Source organism: Peromyscus leucopus, chromosome X (genome assembly GCF_004664715.2).
Source record: "Peromyscus leucopus breed LL Stock chromosome X, UCI_PerLeu_2.1, whole genome shotgun sequence".
NCBI lineage: Eukaryota > Metazoa > Chordata > Mammalia > Rodentia > Cricetidae > Peromyscus > Peromyscus leucopus.
Genome location: NC_051083.1, coordinates 56,004,229 through 56,019,437, shown reverse-complemented (window position 1 = coordinate 56,019,437; position 15,209 = coordinate 56,004,229). Strand labels below are relative to the sequence as shown.

At 39.5% G+C, this 15,209-nt stretch overlaps 1 protein-coding gene and 1 long non-coding RNA gene across 2 annotated transcripts in view; one reads left to right on the top strand and one right to left on the bottom strand.

The window, feature by feature from the left end:
• The window catches only part of Vsig4 (V-set and immunoglobulin domain containing 4), a 45,849-nt gene extending 43,588 nt beyond the window's left edge, over window positions 1-2,261 (top strand). The window contains exons 8-9 of the mRNA XM_028888879.2: window positions 1,186-1,207; window positions 1,530-2,261. Of these exons, the coding sequence (XP_028744712.1) occupies window positions 1,186-1,207; window positions 1,530-1,767 (260 nt within the window). The 3' untranslated portion in view covers window positions 1,768-2,261. The remainder of the gene's footprint in view (window positions 1-1,185; window positions 1,208-1,529) is intronic.
• Window positions 2,262-4,550: 2,289 nt separating this feature from the next.
• On the bottom strand, window positions 4,551-8,871 carry LOC114706499. Its single transcript, XR_005089974.1, has 3 exons — window positions 8,744-8,871; window positions 8,216-8,319; window positions 4,551-5,441 (listed from the first exon to the last, which is right to left on the bottom strand). It is a non-coding gene; the product is annotated as an uncharacterized LOC114706499 (long non-coding RNA).
• Window positions 8,872-15,209: the final 6,338 nt, after the last annotated feature.

Here is a 15,209-nt window from a genome sequence, read left to right as displayed (position 1 = left end):
TCCTCGTAGCTCAAGGGAATAAGACCCTCTATGATGTGGGTCTAGCCCAATTTTCTTCCCATCCAGTAGTCACTTTTACTTATACTTATTTCTGGTCACTGAATTCAAACAAGCACAAACATGCTTACACAATGTGTCTTTGTGTTTTATTTTTTTACCCTTCTTAGTTTGCCTTCCCAGAATTCCTGCTTTCTGTTTCTCTTTAAGAGAGACAGCTTCAGAGTAGTGATTCAATTTAGTCTGTAGCTACTGAGCATAGTTTGTATTCCAGATACTGAGTATATAAATAAAAAAAACGGACTTGGAAGTACAGAAGCTCCCAGTCCAGTCCAGTTGGGGGAAATAAAGCATGGAAATGTGATTCTCTACAAAACAGAACTCCCATATTTTGCATTGTTATCTTTCTTATAATTTAATACATGAATTTCCAGTTGCTACCCTGAACTAGCATAAGCACCTAGAGGGAAGAGAGCTGTATCAAGAAATACCCATCTTTGTGCCAATTTAATCCTCTGCAATAGAGAACAGTTCTCCTCCACAGACACTAGGAGGCAATGACTATCTAGTTGGGTCCCTTTTAGTTTTAGGGTTTTCAGTAATTACATATTTCATTAATTAAATGAAACACCAACTTTTCCAATATATGATATAAATCACACACACACACACACACACACACACACACACACACACACACACACACACACAGTAAAAGAGGTTATGTAACAACTGAGCCCTTTCTTGAGTAATAGCAACATCAGCACACTTGAAAATGGACTGGGTTATGGTCTCTGACATGGAACCAAATTCAGTGCATTTTTCCTGGGCTGTAGCTGGGCAATCAAGTTCCCCACAGAATTTTCTGAGACTCTTTGATGAGAATCCTAAGTGAAGAACAGTCTGGCGTGTTCTCCCTTTAACCCCACTAGGCAATATCTTCAGCCTGATGTTCTAAGTCAGAAATGGCAAAGGGGATGGAGATCAAGCATGTGTACCTTCCACTTCTCTGACAAATCTATATCCCTGGATATCAACTCATGACAATATCTCTCAATATTAGAAAGCTGGTACCTTGAATTCTCTTCTGTTTCCTTCCCCCGTTTTTGGACTGGTACTGTGGTTTCATGCTTGACCCTTGTCTACTCTACATATAAATTTCTAACCTACTTCTTCCTTGCTTTCTAGAGCACGTCTATGAAGTGACCAGGTAAGATAACCTCTCCTTTTCTAATTTATTAACCATCCCATGCCCTAAATTCTGTTGATCATTGGCAAAAAAACCTGGAGACTAGTCCTAAAAGAGTCCTTCAGGGTCAGAAAATACTTTATCCCCTCAGATGAATGTTCTCATGTTGTATCCTATATCCATGAATGCACAAGATGATTTAGGTATACCAACTTTCTGTCCTCACAATCCCTATCTGACATGATCCTAGGAGTCAGTGGATAAGAACTCGGGAGGCAGGATGCTAGAAAGCAGGATCTAAGCCCAAAATCTTTCTCTTGAGTAATTGGATCTTGGTCCATAGGGTGTGTGCCAGGGAGACAAGCAACTCTGAAGAAACCACAAGGGTGACTACCTTCTCAAGTGGACACTTCAGTGATGAACCAGATTCTCATGCTCTGATCAATGACTATTCTGATGAGCCTTGCCTGGGCCAAGAGTACCAAATAATCACCCAGATCAACAATGATTATTCATACCTGTTTCACACAGCTCCCAGAAACTATGAAGTTCTTGCTACTGAAGACAACAACATCTGCTAAAATGCCCCTCTAAGTCAAGGTCTACTGACTTACTCAGTTCTTGCCCTTAGAATAGCTTTCTTACTTGCTTCCTTTCTTCCTACACAACCTAAAGTATCAACTTTGCCAATGTTGGGGCCACTGGGAAGGAAATCTTGGTTTGGCTAAGAATTTACCATATGCACCTCAAGAAAGCTAGCTTCTGGATTTGGCCCTGGACCCTTCTATGTTCTGCCCGGGGCCTCTACAACTCCTCTGCAAACACCAGAAAAATTCCCACAGCACTAGAGGTTCTTCTTTATGCCTTAAGGCATCACCAGAAAAATCAGACGAGGCTCAGTCCTACCAACTCAGGCAACCATCTGTGTCCATGATTACATCCCTTTCTCTAGAGCCAGAGGACTTTTGATTAATATTGCCAAATCACAGGCCAAGGTACAAATCTGTTCCTACACTGAGAATCTAATGCCCTTGTATTCTTTTTGGTGTTAATAAATATTTAATCATGACAGCAACTTCAGTTGTGTTTGTCTTCTCTCAAGACACAATAAAACCTACATAAAATGAGACTAAATAAGATGGTAAGCACCCCTAGAAATATAGATCATACACTTTTCTGCTCTGTGTGTATGTGCTTTAAAGAAAGTGCATGTGTGTGTGTGTGTGTGTGTGTGTGTGTGTGTTTTACAAGAAATTTAACCTGAGATAACCAAGTCCTCTACCACTGAGCTATATTCTTGTACTCTTTTTACTTTTTATTTATATGAGCTCTCATTAACTTGCCCAGGGTTGCCTTTATTTCCCTCTCTAGGCTTTGAATTTGCCAGCTGCCTTAGACTTCCACGTAGCTGGAATTAGAGGGCTGCTGAGCTATACCTTTGCCTTTTGTTACTGTCAGTTGTTTCTTGGTTACCTGGTCACCTCTGAACTCATGCCATTTCCCTTCTCACACCATGGATAGTCCTATCTAAAGCAAATCAAACTTTTTTTAAACAGTATTCTACATAACATCCATCCCCAACTCCATCTTTCTTTCAGCTCTGCTTGATGACTCTTTTCAGGGCAACAGGAAGTTTGGCAAGAAGCCCCACTTCTTTCTCACAGAACTATGGATGTAGATATGAAGTAGTTCCCTTCTTTTCAAAGCATGTGTGTAGTACCAGTAAAATCTTTAGGTTAGTTACAATATTCATTGGTCATCTTCTCTAACTCCTGAACTCTTCTTACAATGTGGAAAGGGTTAAGAGTAACAGATTCTTTTTTTTTTGTTTTTTTTTTTGTTTGTTTGTTTGTTAGGAAAGAGAAGGGAAGGGAGAGGAGAGGAGGGGAGGGGGAAGAGAGAGGGAGAGGAAGGTAGAGGGAAGGGGAGGCGAAGAGGAGGGAAGGGAAGGACTATATATACATGTACCTTTGACTCAAACTCCCTTGTAAAGAAATTGTTTGGGGCCAAGTTTACACTGTTTCCTTCCCACCATGTATTTCATGCCCAATCAACTTCCTTGCTATTCATGAGAATTACTACGTTGCCTATGTTTTCTGCATAAGCACGGGATCAGATCAGGTTTCAACAAGAGCTGCTCCCACTTTAAGATGATTACAAAAGTCAAAATAGTGCACAAAAAGAACAAGTAAGAGTCCTCCCCATTTCACCCCCACTGAAGCTACCAAGTCAATGATTAAAACCTCAGCATTTTCCTCTTTGCTGAATGCTAGCTACACATAATTGGTGAGAAGGACAACTTCTTCTTCTCCATTTCACTTACAAGCCTCCACAACAGGGGCCCCACCCAGTAGAAACCTCAGCTTCCTTCATGAAACAGCTCTGAGTCCAGCCCCCCAAGCCTTTGAAAACACTCATTTATCTTATTCTGCTCAAACAAAAACCATTGGGCTTCAGGAGAGAATTTTTTATTGAAATTGCCCTAGTAAAATTAATCACAAATTCAGGGAAGCCCCTACACAGGAACCACCAGGGATGCCTCCTAGTCTTTCATCTGAAAAAAGCTTTAAAGATTACTGATCTGAGCATTCACATATCACAAATTGGGAAATGAGGGCCAGAGAGAAACGATGACTTGTCCAGAGTGACATGTATCAAGCCAAGGGCAGGACAGAGACTGAAATTGAGACCTATGGATTTTTAGCAGTGTGCATACATTGCTGCAGACATCTTCTGAAGATGCTCTTTGCCCCCTAAACTAAGATGTTTTTCCATGTGGGATAAACCAGTGAGTCATTCCTATATAGAATGGGCAGCCTTTAGGCTCTTCTAAGCAAAAATGGGGTGACAAGACAGGTCTTTTCATTTAGGTGGCTGGCTGGTAAGTGGAAAGTTAGAGTGAAAGTAGGTATCTCCAGAACAGAGGGAAAGTATGGGATTTCTCTAGAGAAGCTTGCCAATATATCATGAAATGTAAATATATATATATATATATATACATATATATGTATGTATAAAATAATGAAATGTTAGACTCTGGAGATAGATATTAGAAATCCGTTTCTATAGTTCTGTATTAGAAGTTCACTCAGGGCAGCATTAGATTATTAAAGGCTCAGAAAATTCTGTTAAAAAGTTCCATGTAAACAAATAATTCCAAAATTTATTTGCCCTCTGAGCCTATTTTTTCCTTATCCTATTTCTCCAGCCCTAAGTCCTATTTCTCAGAAAAAAAATCCCATTTGGTTACTACTTGTATACACTATATCATTTGAATACCCACAGCTTGATTTTTTTTTTCCCACAAAACCCTGGGTGATATTTGACCCACATACCCAAAGGCAATGGACAAGTAGGACATCAATTAATTGCTTAACTTTTATTAAATAAATTAAAATGTTGGACAATGGTAGGAAAGACAGCAATCAAGTAAATATAATATGCTCTAGACTCTTACAATGTAATGGGGAATTCAAGAATATACCCGGGAACAATTCACTGACAATTTATGAGGATATATTGGGTGGCAGGAAATGTAAAAGCACATGCCTATATCTAGTCAAGGAGTAAAGAAAAAGTCTAGGTAGACTTTCAAAACTGCCCAGAGAGATTGGAATTTGGCATGGTCTGAAAGTAAATGGAAGAATTGGGTGTGCAAAGAGAAACGGGAAGAGTGGTTTAAGAAGGAGAAAAGCAAAGAGAAAAAGATAAGCTGTAGGTAAGGTCAAGATGTGCTCCAAGGGCAAGAAAGTTGATTTCTATGTCCTACTTTCTTATAAAAGTCATGATACTTGTATGAAAATTCTGGTGTTCAGGCTGCAAGAAGAGCAATGTAAAAGAAGACGATAATAAATCAAATAGCACTTCTTCCTGGTATCACTCATGTATTTTCAATACCATGGTGCATTCCATGGCATTCTCACAAGGTAAGTAGATAGATATATCCCAGATTTTTGGGCCCCAGAGCTTCATCATTCTTACCCCTATGTCCCCTGACAAAATGTTATAGTTCCCTCAAAAACCATAGAGTAACATGAGAGAGCTTGGTGTTTCATAAATATTCATATATAGCCAGCAGGCTAGCTGTTCTTCTGTCCTGGGCCTGGAGCTGACAGGCATGAGCCACACTTGGGGTATTTGACAAACTGACACTCTACCACACAGAGTGTCCAACTCAGCTTGTCAAATACACGGAGCGTGACACTGCAGAAGGCCAGATCAGGAACTTCCACTGGGCATCCTCGAAGATGTGCACCTGGAAAGAGAAGGAATGTGGTCATTAAGTTATCCCCTGAGCCCCAGGCAAATGGCAGAGGCTGACATGTCCAGCTGAAACACCAAAAGAGGGAAGTGAGCAAAATAGGCCTAAGACTCCATCCCAAAACTGGGATCCTGAGTGTTTGTCTGGAGGCTCCAGTGGCCCAAGCCACGGTTAACTCTTCTATTCAGCTGAAACAGGATAGTTTGGTCACCATCCTGCCTCCCTGATTTGAAAGGCCTCAAAGACAATATCCTTGTTCCTTCCACCTATTGACTTCCTTCATGCTGTGTTTTCAGCATCCCAGTTATGTACCTAGACTTTGACTTTTAAAAATGGGCTTGAATTCTAGCTCTGCCATTAACTAGCTGGACAGCTTAGATAAATGATTTTATGTCCCTGACATCTAGTTTTTTTTATAGCCACAAGAATGTGCATAAAGTCATTGTGACAATATGTAATAAAGCATATAAAGCCATTAACTTAGTACTTGTTATGTAGCAAATGCTCATGAACTGTGGTTATAGCCAGTTATGATAGTACATGCCTGAATATCACCATTCGTAGACAGAGGCAGGAAAACTTCAGGTTTGAGGCCAACCTGGACTATGTAATATGACCCTATCTCAAACAAACAAACAAAAGGCCTGGGGATAAAACTCATTGGCAGAGCATTTGACTAACATGTACAAAACTCTGTACAGAAAGAAAGTGACTAAAATGTGTTTTTAAAATTAAAATAAATAAATGAAATAAATATTAACATGAACTAAATGATTGACAGTATGTTTAACAGAAATGAAACAGTAATTTCTTGTGGCCTTGGCCAGCTTTCTCATAAATAGTAAAGAACAAATCCTAGTAAAATTCCCTTATAACTCATCTGATTTTACCAACTCAAGATTATCAATAAGATGATATGTAGAACTGAATAGTATTGTAAAATAAAATAAAAGGAAAAAGAAGATTATCAATAAGAAAAGGAAGTTTGGGGAAAGACTTGCTATAGGTCATGCAATAAGTTGTGTCCCTCAGCTTTCCTCACCATCATGATTTCCTGTCTTTTTCTTATAGCCCCCTACAAAAGAGCAGCAAAGAGCAAAGAAGGGCGGTGGATTTTGCAGGGCAGCATTAGGCTCTTTGAACTCACAGCCACTGGGGCAGTAGGGAAACTGCCAGGAGATTCACTCCTGTAACTTGTTTGAGATTGTCTTTTGCATCACATGATTCCTGTTATTCACAATGACATCTTGCCAGTGTCGAATTTTGTCCTGTCCAGATCTAAATGTAAGTTTGAAAAAAAAAAGATGGTCTGTATTAAGCACTGGCACAAAAAGTGGCAAACATCCCAAGATTACTAGGAAAGGAGAACTTCCCTGTATGGTATTTCAGTAAGAATATGCTGTTTTTTCTAGTCTTAGCTGAATGTAAGAGGTTAACAATCACTCCAATTTGATGACTTAAAAGCTAAAGATCAAACTGTCTTTTCTACTCCCTAACTTTTCTCACTGTCTCCCAATCCTGCCTACATCTCCCAGAAGTGTGGCTTTCTGGCAAAGCACCTGTCATGCCACATGTTGTACAGAGGAAAGAATCAGACAAAATAGATACTGATCCTAGCCAATCATAGCTGGGATAAGTCTTTCTTAGGCATCAACTTGTCTTCTCTAGAGATGGAGACAGAAGTCTTACATGTCAAGGTGGTTGAAAATTGTCTAATTAGATTTGTATAGCTTCTTCTAAAGGTGCTTAAAGAGACCTTGCTTCGGACTCTGGAGCTAGTAAAATCCAAGGAGAGTTTGAGTTTACAAGGGCAGAGAAAAGAGTAATGGACTGTTGGTGGTGATGTTATTTCCTGTCATCCTCTTCACTGCCTGTCACCTGCTGTAAGAAGAGTTGGACACTCCAGAGGTATCCATAGCCTCCTGAATGTCCTATCTGATCCCATTCACCCCAGAAAGCCTGAAAAAGAGGTATGAGAGGGGTTAAAGAGTCAGTGCACTGAATTAAAAGATTATTATAAATACTGTTTCCCAGTATTGATGGAAGGAGTCAGTCATTAAGCTGGATGTAGGCCAGTTTCATTTTCACTCTTGATGTTCTAGTTCACACCTGTTCAAAGGAGTACATAGAAGAAAAGCAAGTTCATTTGAAAAAGGTTAGTCAGACCCATAGAATGAGGAGAGATATGACTACATGGGGTGCTAATTGAAGAATTCTTAAACTCTTCTGTTCGTCATTATCCAAAATAGCATCATTTATCCCCATGAGAGTGCAAAATCCTCCATTGGATAGCTCCAGAAAGCTGCTCTCAATGAGACCAAGAATAGATCAGTCTTCATGAAAGAAATTGGAGGGCATAAGCTTGGTAAAAGAGGTATGAGGTTTTACCAAAAGATCTAAGTGTGCAGAATAAGCCACATATCAGGAAATAGATTAGTTAAAAAGAAGTACTCAGGACATGCCTGAATATCCAGATTTCTTCCAATATAAGGAGCCCCACCTGTCTCAGTTGCAGGGCACCTCTTACTTTTTGGTGTCTCAGTCTCCTAAAGCAGGGCAAAAGATCACTGGCCTGTGGTTAGACTGAGCTGTGGTATATTCTGTGTTGCCTTGGGCAATTACCTTCTTTCTTCTCTCTAGACCTCTGTTCCTCACTTACACATTTGTTCTCTTTCTCCTCCAAACTTCTTTCTATGTGACTGTTAAATTCTCAAATTGGAGTAATGAAGTAGAAGACTAGAAAAGAAACTTTCATCCCTCCGTCATACCGTGCATATCAACACCAACTTTCCAGCATGTGTTGTTCAGCAGTGCTTAAAGGTACATATTCAAGCTTCAGTCTCATCGCTGCTCCCAGCTGAGGGCTGATAACCTTCAAAATAAGACATGTGGAGACTAAGACATAGACAGCACTCCATCTTTGTCTTCCTCTTCTTTGAAAAAGAGACTCCAACACTGAGTGCTAGAATGCAGAAACGACTCACTGAAAGAAAAGTGATAGACAAAGGACAAAATAAAACATGATCTTCAGAACTCCTAACTTCAGGTTCTGAAGAACATTTAACTTCTACACCACTATCTTCTAAACACCATCATTTGTTAGGAATTATCATGTTCCTCCTCTCAGTAATCATAAGCTCTAGGATAGACAGCCAATAGAGAACTTTGCCTGTCTCATCTTTGACCTGCATCCCTAACTATGATCTGAGAATCAGTTAGGCATATCCGAATCACTGTTAGTTGTTATAGACACTGTCTCAGCATGGAAATCAAAGAGAAAAAAATGGATACTATACCTGTCATTGAATTGGTGCCTGAAGTGGTCATTGAAGTGGGATACAGGTGATGAACCGAACTATAGAGATCAGGGAAAGCTGCGCTTTATGTTGTGAGCAGGAAGGTCACATGTTCGGAAGGACTCTGTGTCATGAAGAGGAAACAGAAATGAGGAAGATAAAGTTGAGGCTAACCAACGGAAATCTGGGTACAAAATGACAAAAGAGAGCTGTTGTGAAAGGAGTTGCTAATGCAGCAATCGCCCTACTGCTCTGTCTCCACCCATTCGCAACCAACCTCCAAAGACACTCGCTGACTTCCCATGCTACAGAGTGGGAAAGCAGGAAGTTAACAAGCCGCCTTTGCGCTCTGCCCATGAGGCCAGGGTGTCCTTAGAGCAACTGAGGGAATCCTCAAATATCAGAGCTATGATATTATTTAATGGAAATCTATTGTCAAAATTTAAAATTTGAACCAAATTTGTGTCAAAACTGAAATATGATACCATAACATTTCCATTGAAATAATGTTAATCTTATTCTGTGAGAAGACCTTCTAGCCCTGGAATACCACTTTACTTCTTTCCTGAAGTAAGCAGATAGAACCAGCTACACAATTTACAAGGACTAGCACAAAATATGTGACAGAGTCACCCCCACCCCCTTTAAAAGACAAGCTAGTTCTCTTTTGGACATGACTGTTCTTCCCATGAGTCTAGATCCCAAATTATAGAACAGTTTTAAAAGATTAAGAAATAGAGAATGTAGAAACTTCTGGCCCCTTGCCTCCAGGAATAGCAGCACCTACTTGCTCTATCTTCAGAGCATCACTTTTGTGGAAGTAGAGGTGGCTGCTTTACCAGGCCTCCGCTACATGGGGCCTGAGGCTCTGTGAGTACAACACAAAGGGCTGTTCTCCTGAGAAGACAGCACCTAATGGGCCATCTTGCAAATCATGCAATTCAGTATTTCTCTACTGTGAAAGTAAGTGAGCTCAAAATCAGGGCTGAACCTCACCACCACCTGGAATGTCTTCCCAGTGTACAGCTTAATCTGAACTTCAGGCATGGCTTGAGGTGTTCAGAAGTGTTGCTAGTATATTGCTCCCTTCCTGTGAGTCTCAGAGAGTCTGCATCCTCACCAGAGATATAGCAAGTGAGACAAGCCATATTCTAACCAAGCTATTGCAGTGAATATGCTGGTAACTATCTGCCACACACTGTAAATAAAACAGTGTGTCTAAGCAAACAACACTAGGAAATAATGGTGAAAGCAGAATTTGCCTCAGATGTTAGGATGTCTTAAAATGTATTTTATTAACCACAAAGAAGAAAAAAAGTAGCTAAAATAAAATAAAAGATAATGCTACATCTTTAAGTTCAATGTGACCTTCAGGATGAAAAGGGGAACCAAAGAATTTGGGATGACAGTGAGTTGTATGCTCAAGCCTCATGTATGCAGGCCCTGGGAAGTCTTTATTCACAACCAGAAAGATGACAATACTCATTTTGGACCTTCCACCTTGCATTCTAATGACAAAGAGGACAAAGGATGGGGACAGAGCCTATGGTATTTTCAAGATCTACCTAAAACAAGCTTCAATGGTTGCAGTGCCTCAGCCTCCACTAATGGAAATAAGGCTCTGGGCAAGATTCAAGCTTCTGTAAATAATCTATTCATGCCATATAAAGTTGTTTTTTTTTTTTTAACATTCAAACTCAAGCAAAAATACCATGTCCTGAGAATTAGGAGTGTGAGGACCTAGTTTCAACTCTGTTCCTTCTCTAAACAGCATAGTTTGGAATCGTTGCTTGTTTCAGCCTCTCATTCCATGTTCCTTTATGAATGACTCGATCCCTGATCCTCTTTGTTTATTGTGTGTTTTCATGTGATTACAGGGCCTAAAGCTCTGAGGATAGCCTACAGTAGGGATCCATTCACATTAACACTAGCTTGCAAATAACTTCCTTCCACCAGAATAATTTATTAGCTTAGACCCTGAAAACAGTGTCTCGAGATTTGACTTCTAGACATATTTGACTCGTGTTTCTTTTAAGTTTCTGGGAATCAAGGCAGTAAGCCTTTTTCTAAGAAGGGACTATGTTCTCTCAACTAACTCTGGAAAACTTACGTTCAGCAAGTCATTCCTTTTGCGTGCCCTCAGTTAAGGTATTTTACTGGCTATTTTCTTTTCTTTTAAGTGTGTGATTTGGGGGATTAAGATCATGGCTTCTCATATGCTAGACAGGTGCTCAAACTGTTTGAAGCTACATTCCCAGCCATCTCCACTAGCTTCTAAACAAGATACTTCTGGAGACAATGACTTCACTAAAGGAATAATTAATGGTGTCCATTTTCATCAACATAGAAGGTTCATGAAAGAGACTATTAGGGATCAGCTGGGTTTTTTTTTTAAGGCCATCTGTAAAGAGAATACAAAGTAGGACAAAGGGTACTGAAGGCCTGAGAGTTCCTCTTTATCCCACAAGCTCACAACAAGTTGGTAACAACAGCACAAAGGGACTGTTCATTTTATTTTTATTTTTGAGACAAAGTCTCCCTTTAAATCCCGAACTTTCAGGATCTTTCTCAGACTAGCCACAAACTCAAACTGGAGCAATCCCCCTGCCTCAGCCATACAAGTGCTAGGATTCTGTGTTATGTGTCACCACATCCAGCAAAGGGGGCCTCTTTTACTATGCCTGTTGTCCATGCTGTTTTTCAGAGCAACGGAAAGTCAAACAGACTTCCTATTTCAGGTGCTGTCTTCCACAGCTGTGTTTGGGAAGAAAGGAAGATGAGGAAAAAAACAAAAGAAGGAGAAATTGCAGGCAGTGATGGGGACCCATTCTGTATATATGTTCATGTACTCACTACTAGATGAGAAAGAACACTGAGACAGAGTCCTTCAACTCAGCTCTGTGATTCATTAACTATATGACCTTAAATAATCATGTAGTAGCTGAACCTCAATCATCATATCTGATTCAAGGATGCTCAGGCTACAGGAAAGGAGAAAACAGAAATGTGTGAAAGAAACTGTGCTACTCTATAGAATGTGGCAAATATTTGATAAAGCTATATAGTATCATCAGAAGCATAGATAATACAGTTTTACCAGGATGAGGGATGAAGAGTTGACAGGTTAGAAAGATTCTCGGAAGAGTAAGGTTTTAGGTATGTCTTAAGAGATAGAGAGATGAAAATGATGCTGTCTGTTACTAGAAAGTCTTCTTTAAAAACCTCAAGCAAAATCAGTAGTTAGCCTACTGTCCTCATGTACCCAGTTTTATTAGAAACCAAAAGTCAGGACCATTTTTAAGCCTTCACTGTCTTCTCAAGGCAAGGGGTTAAATGTTTTCCCCAGGACTATCAGGTGAGTAAATGAATGACAAAATGTATAAGAAGACCTCCTGGCCTTTACTCTCCAAGATCCTTAGCTTATTTACCTTTAAGTGGGAACCAGGAAAGCACCTTTTTACTTTGAGTTCATTTCCTTGGTCATTCACTTCCACCTCTTTCGGGAAACCTTAGAGAGAAAGAGCACAAAGACAATTGCAAAGCTATGGCCACTTCCTGTGCAAGAGATGGCTGATGTCCACACATTCCACCCCAACCTTGATGATTGCTCCGCACAGGATTGCTCTGGGCTTCCTGTGAGAGGAAACCTACAGGCTGATGCAATGTGTAAGGCAACCTGAGATCAGAACTGAAGAACTTCTTTTACACCTGAATCTGTCGACAGAGGTTTCACTGAGGGTCCATACACAGCCAGTGTTATCAATAAAATAAATTTCAGCATTTAACTCATCAACAACAGCTGAAATTTATTCAGTAAAGTTGTGTCAAACATTTACTGCATGCCAAGCTCTGCATTTGGTACCAAGGGAAAAATAAATATATACCAGTAAAAATAGGCAATAATTTACTAGAAATATAATGTGACCACAACATGTTAATAACCCCACATTTATTTTTCAGAACAGGGTTTCTCTGTGTAGCCCTGGATTCCCTGGAACTCGCTCTATAGACCAGGCTGGCCTTGAACTCAGATATCTGCCTGCTTCTGACTCCCAAGTGCTAGGATTAAGGCCATGCGATGTAAGGGCATACACCACCATCAAACACTGTTTTTAATATACATGTTAGGGTTGAAGGTCATAGTTCAGTGCTTATCTAGCACACCCAATACTCTTGGTTCCAGCCAAAGCACCAAAAAGGAAAAAGTGCAGTGATAAAAAGGAAATGGAGCTACTGATACCTCTAGATGTGTTAGAATAATGAGGTAAATCATTGGATCTGCCAAAAAATTTCCTTTGAACTATCATCACAATAACAAACAATTTTTGTGAGTTCACTGTGAGGCACTGTTTCAATTGTATGTGTAGATATTAGTCTAATGCTATCCTTACTGTAGCCTAATGAAAAAGATATGGTAATCATCCTTTTAAAATATATTATTTGGTTGAGAATTTCATACATATGTATTTTTATCATATTCACTCCCTTCCTGTAACTCCTTTCAGATCCACCTCCACCTCCCTATTCTTATTTGATGATGTAAGTAATGTCACAACTAGAAAATGGAAGAGGCAGGATTTCAGTGGCTTGTGGAAATCCATGAATGAATTGAATCTTGCAGCAATGTAAATAAAATAGATAGATAGATAGATAGATAGATAGATAGATAGATAGATAGATAATATATAAAATAGTAACTCGAGCTGAGGAACGTTAAGTTTTAGTTAGTTATCCTTTTATCTTACAAGAGCGGTCATAAACTGAGAACCTCACTAATTTTCAATTTCTGATTGTTGGTCTAGGAGCTTTGCTAGAGCTTACCTTTCCTAGCTTCTTATAAGGACAAGACAAATGAAGCAAATCAAATGGGATTTCAAGATCTGTAGTTACAGTTCAACGTTAGAGCACTTGCCTAGTATGTGCAAAACCCTGAGTTCAATGCTCAGCACAGTAAAGAAAAGGGGTCCACAGAGCTGTTTAAAAACAGAAAACCAAATTAACTACACTCTTCTCTCCCCATAATGTGTTCTTGGTCAGAGTCCTAGCCAAATAGTCTTATCTGTGTCTTACAGCGGTCCACCAAAGGGTCTTTATCAGGGAAGGAAGGAGAAACCAACATGCAATGACCTATTACAAATATTTGGAGGGGAAAATTGCATTTATTTCTTAATATAGTGTTTTCAGTGAATTCTTTGAGAATTTCATGCATGCATACAATGGATTTTGACCATATTTACTACCCACTTCTCCCCCAGATCCCCCCAGCTCTACCCCACCCACTCTCAATTCTCTCTCTCTCTCTCTCTCTCTCTCTCTCTCTCTCTCTTCTCTCCTCTCTCTCTCTCCCTCCCTCCCTCCCTCCCTCTCCCTCTCTGTCACCCCTCCAAAGATTCCATTTTCTGCTGCTCACAGTCTCATAGATCTAGGGGCATCCACCAGAACATAGTAGACCTAACTGGGGCCAAGATCTTAAAAAAAAAAAAAAAAAAAAAAAAAAAACTAACTCTCCCTCTCCCGGCATCCATCAACTATCAATAGCTCCTTACCTATTCTCACCTATAGGAGTGAGAATTCTTGGGTCTCTCTTCGCTTTGAAAATTGCATTACTTTAAAATGTATATTGCTACTACTCAGCCTTAAAAATAAAAAAAAAATCCATTATTTCTAACACATAGTGTAAAAAATTATGCCAAGTGAAATGTGCCAGGCACAAAAAGATAACTACTTTATATTCTCACTTACCAGTAGAATCTAGAGCTGTAGAATTCAGAAGCATAAAGTAGAATGATACTTACAGAGTCTGGGGGTGTGGGTTGAGAAGAAAATATTCAAAATATGCAAGGTGCCAAAGGAATGAGTGTAAATGTACTTAAATGTAGTACATTGCATATTTCAAAATTACAAAGATCAAGCATCAAATCACATAGTCAAATGTAAGTATTTGGGGTAATAAACATGGGAATTAGTATGATTCAATTACTCTACATATTTTTTATAAATCATAACTCTACTTTATCCTCAAAATCCATAAAATTATGAATTTACAATAAAAGCTCACATAGATGTATGTGTGTTTACTAACTCAGATGAGGGTTAGTGCTCCTTGTATCACTGAGTTGATACAAACTATTTTATCTCTCTTGTGTTCCCTCTTAGTGAAAGAAGGGAAAAGTAGTGCATTTAAGGAAACAGAAGGAAAATATAGAACACATCCGTGGGTTTTGACCAGAACTAACCATTTGCTAGAACTCAGTTTGACACTGATTTAGGAAGCAATCCATTCCAAATAAGTAGTGTATCAGTTACTTTTTGCAATTGGATACAAGCGAGGGTCATCTGGAAAGAGAAAACCTCAACTGAGTAAAACACCTCTGTCTTAGAGTTTCTATTGCTGTAACAAAACACCATGACCCTTAACAACTTGCAAAGTGGGCTTATTTCAGCTTGCACATCCTGAGGTCACACT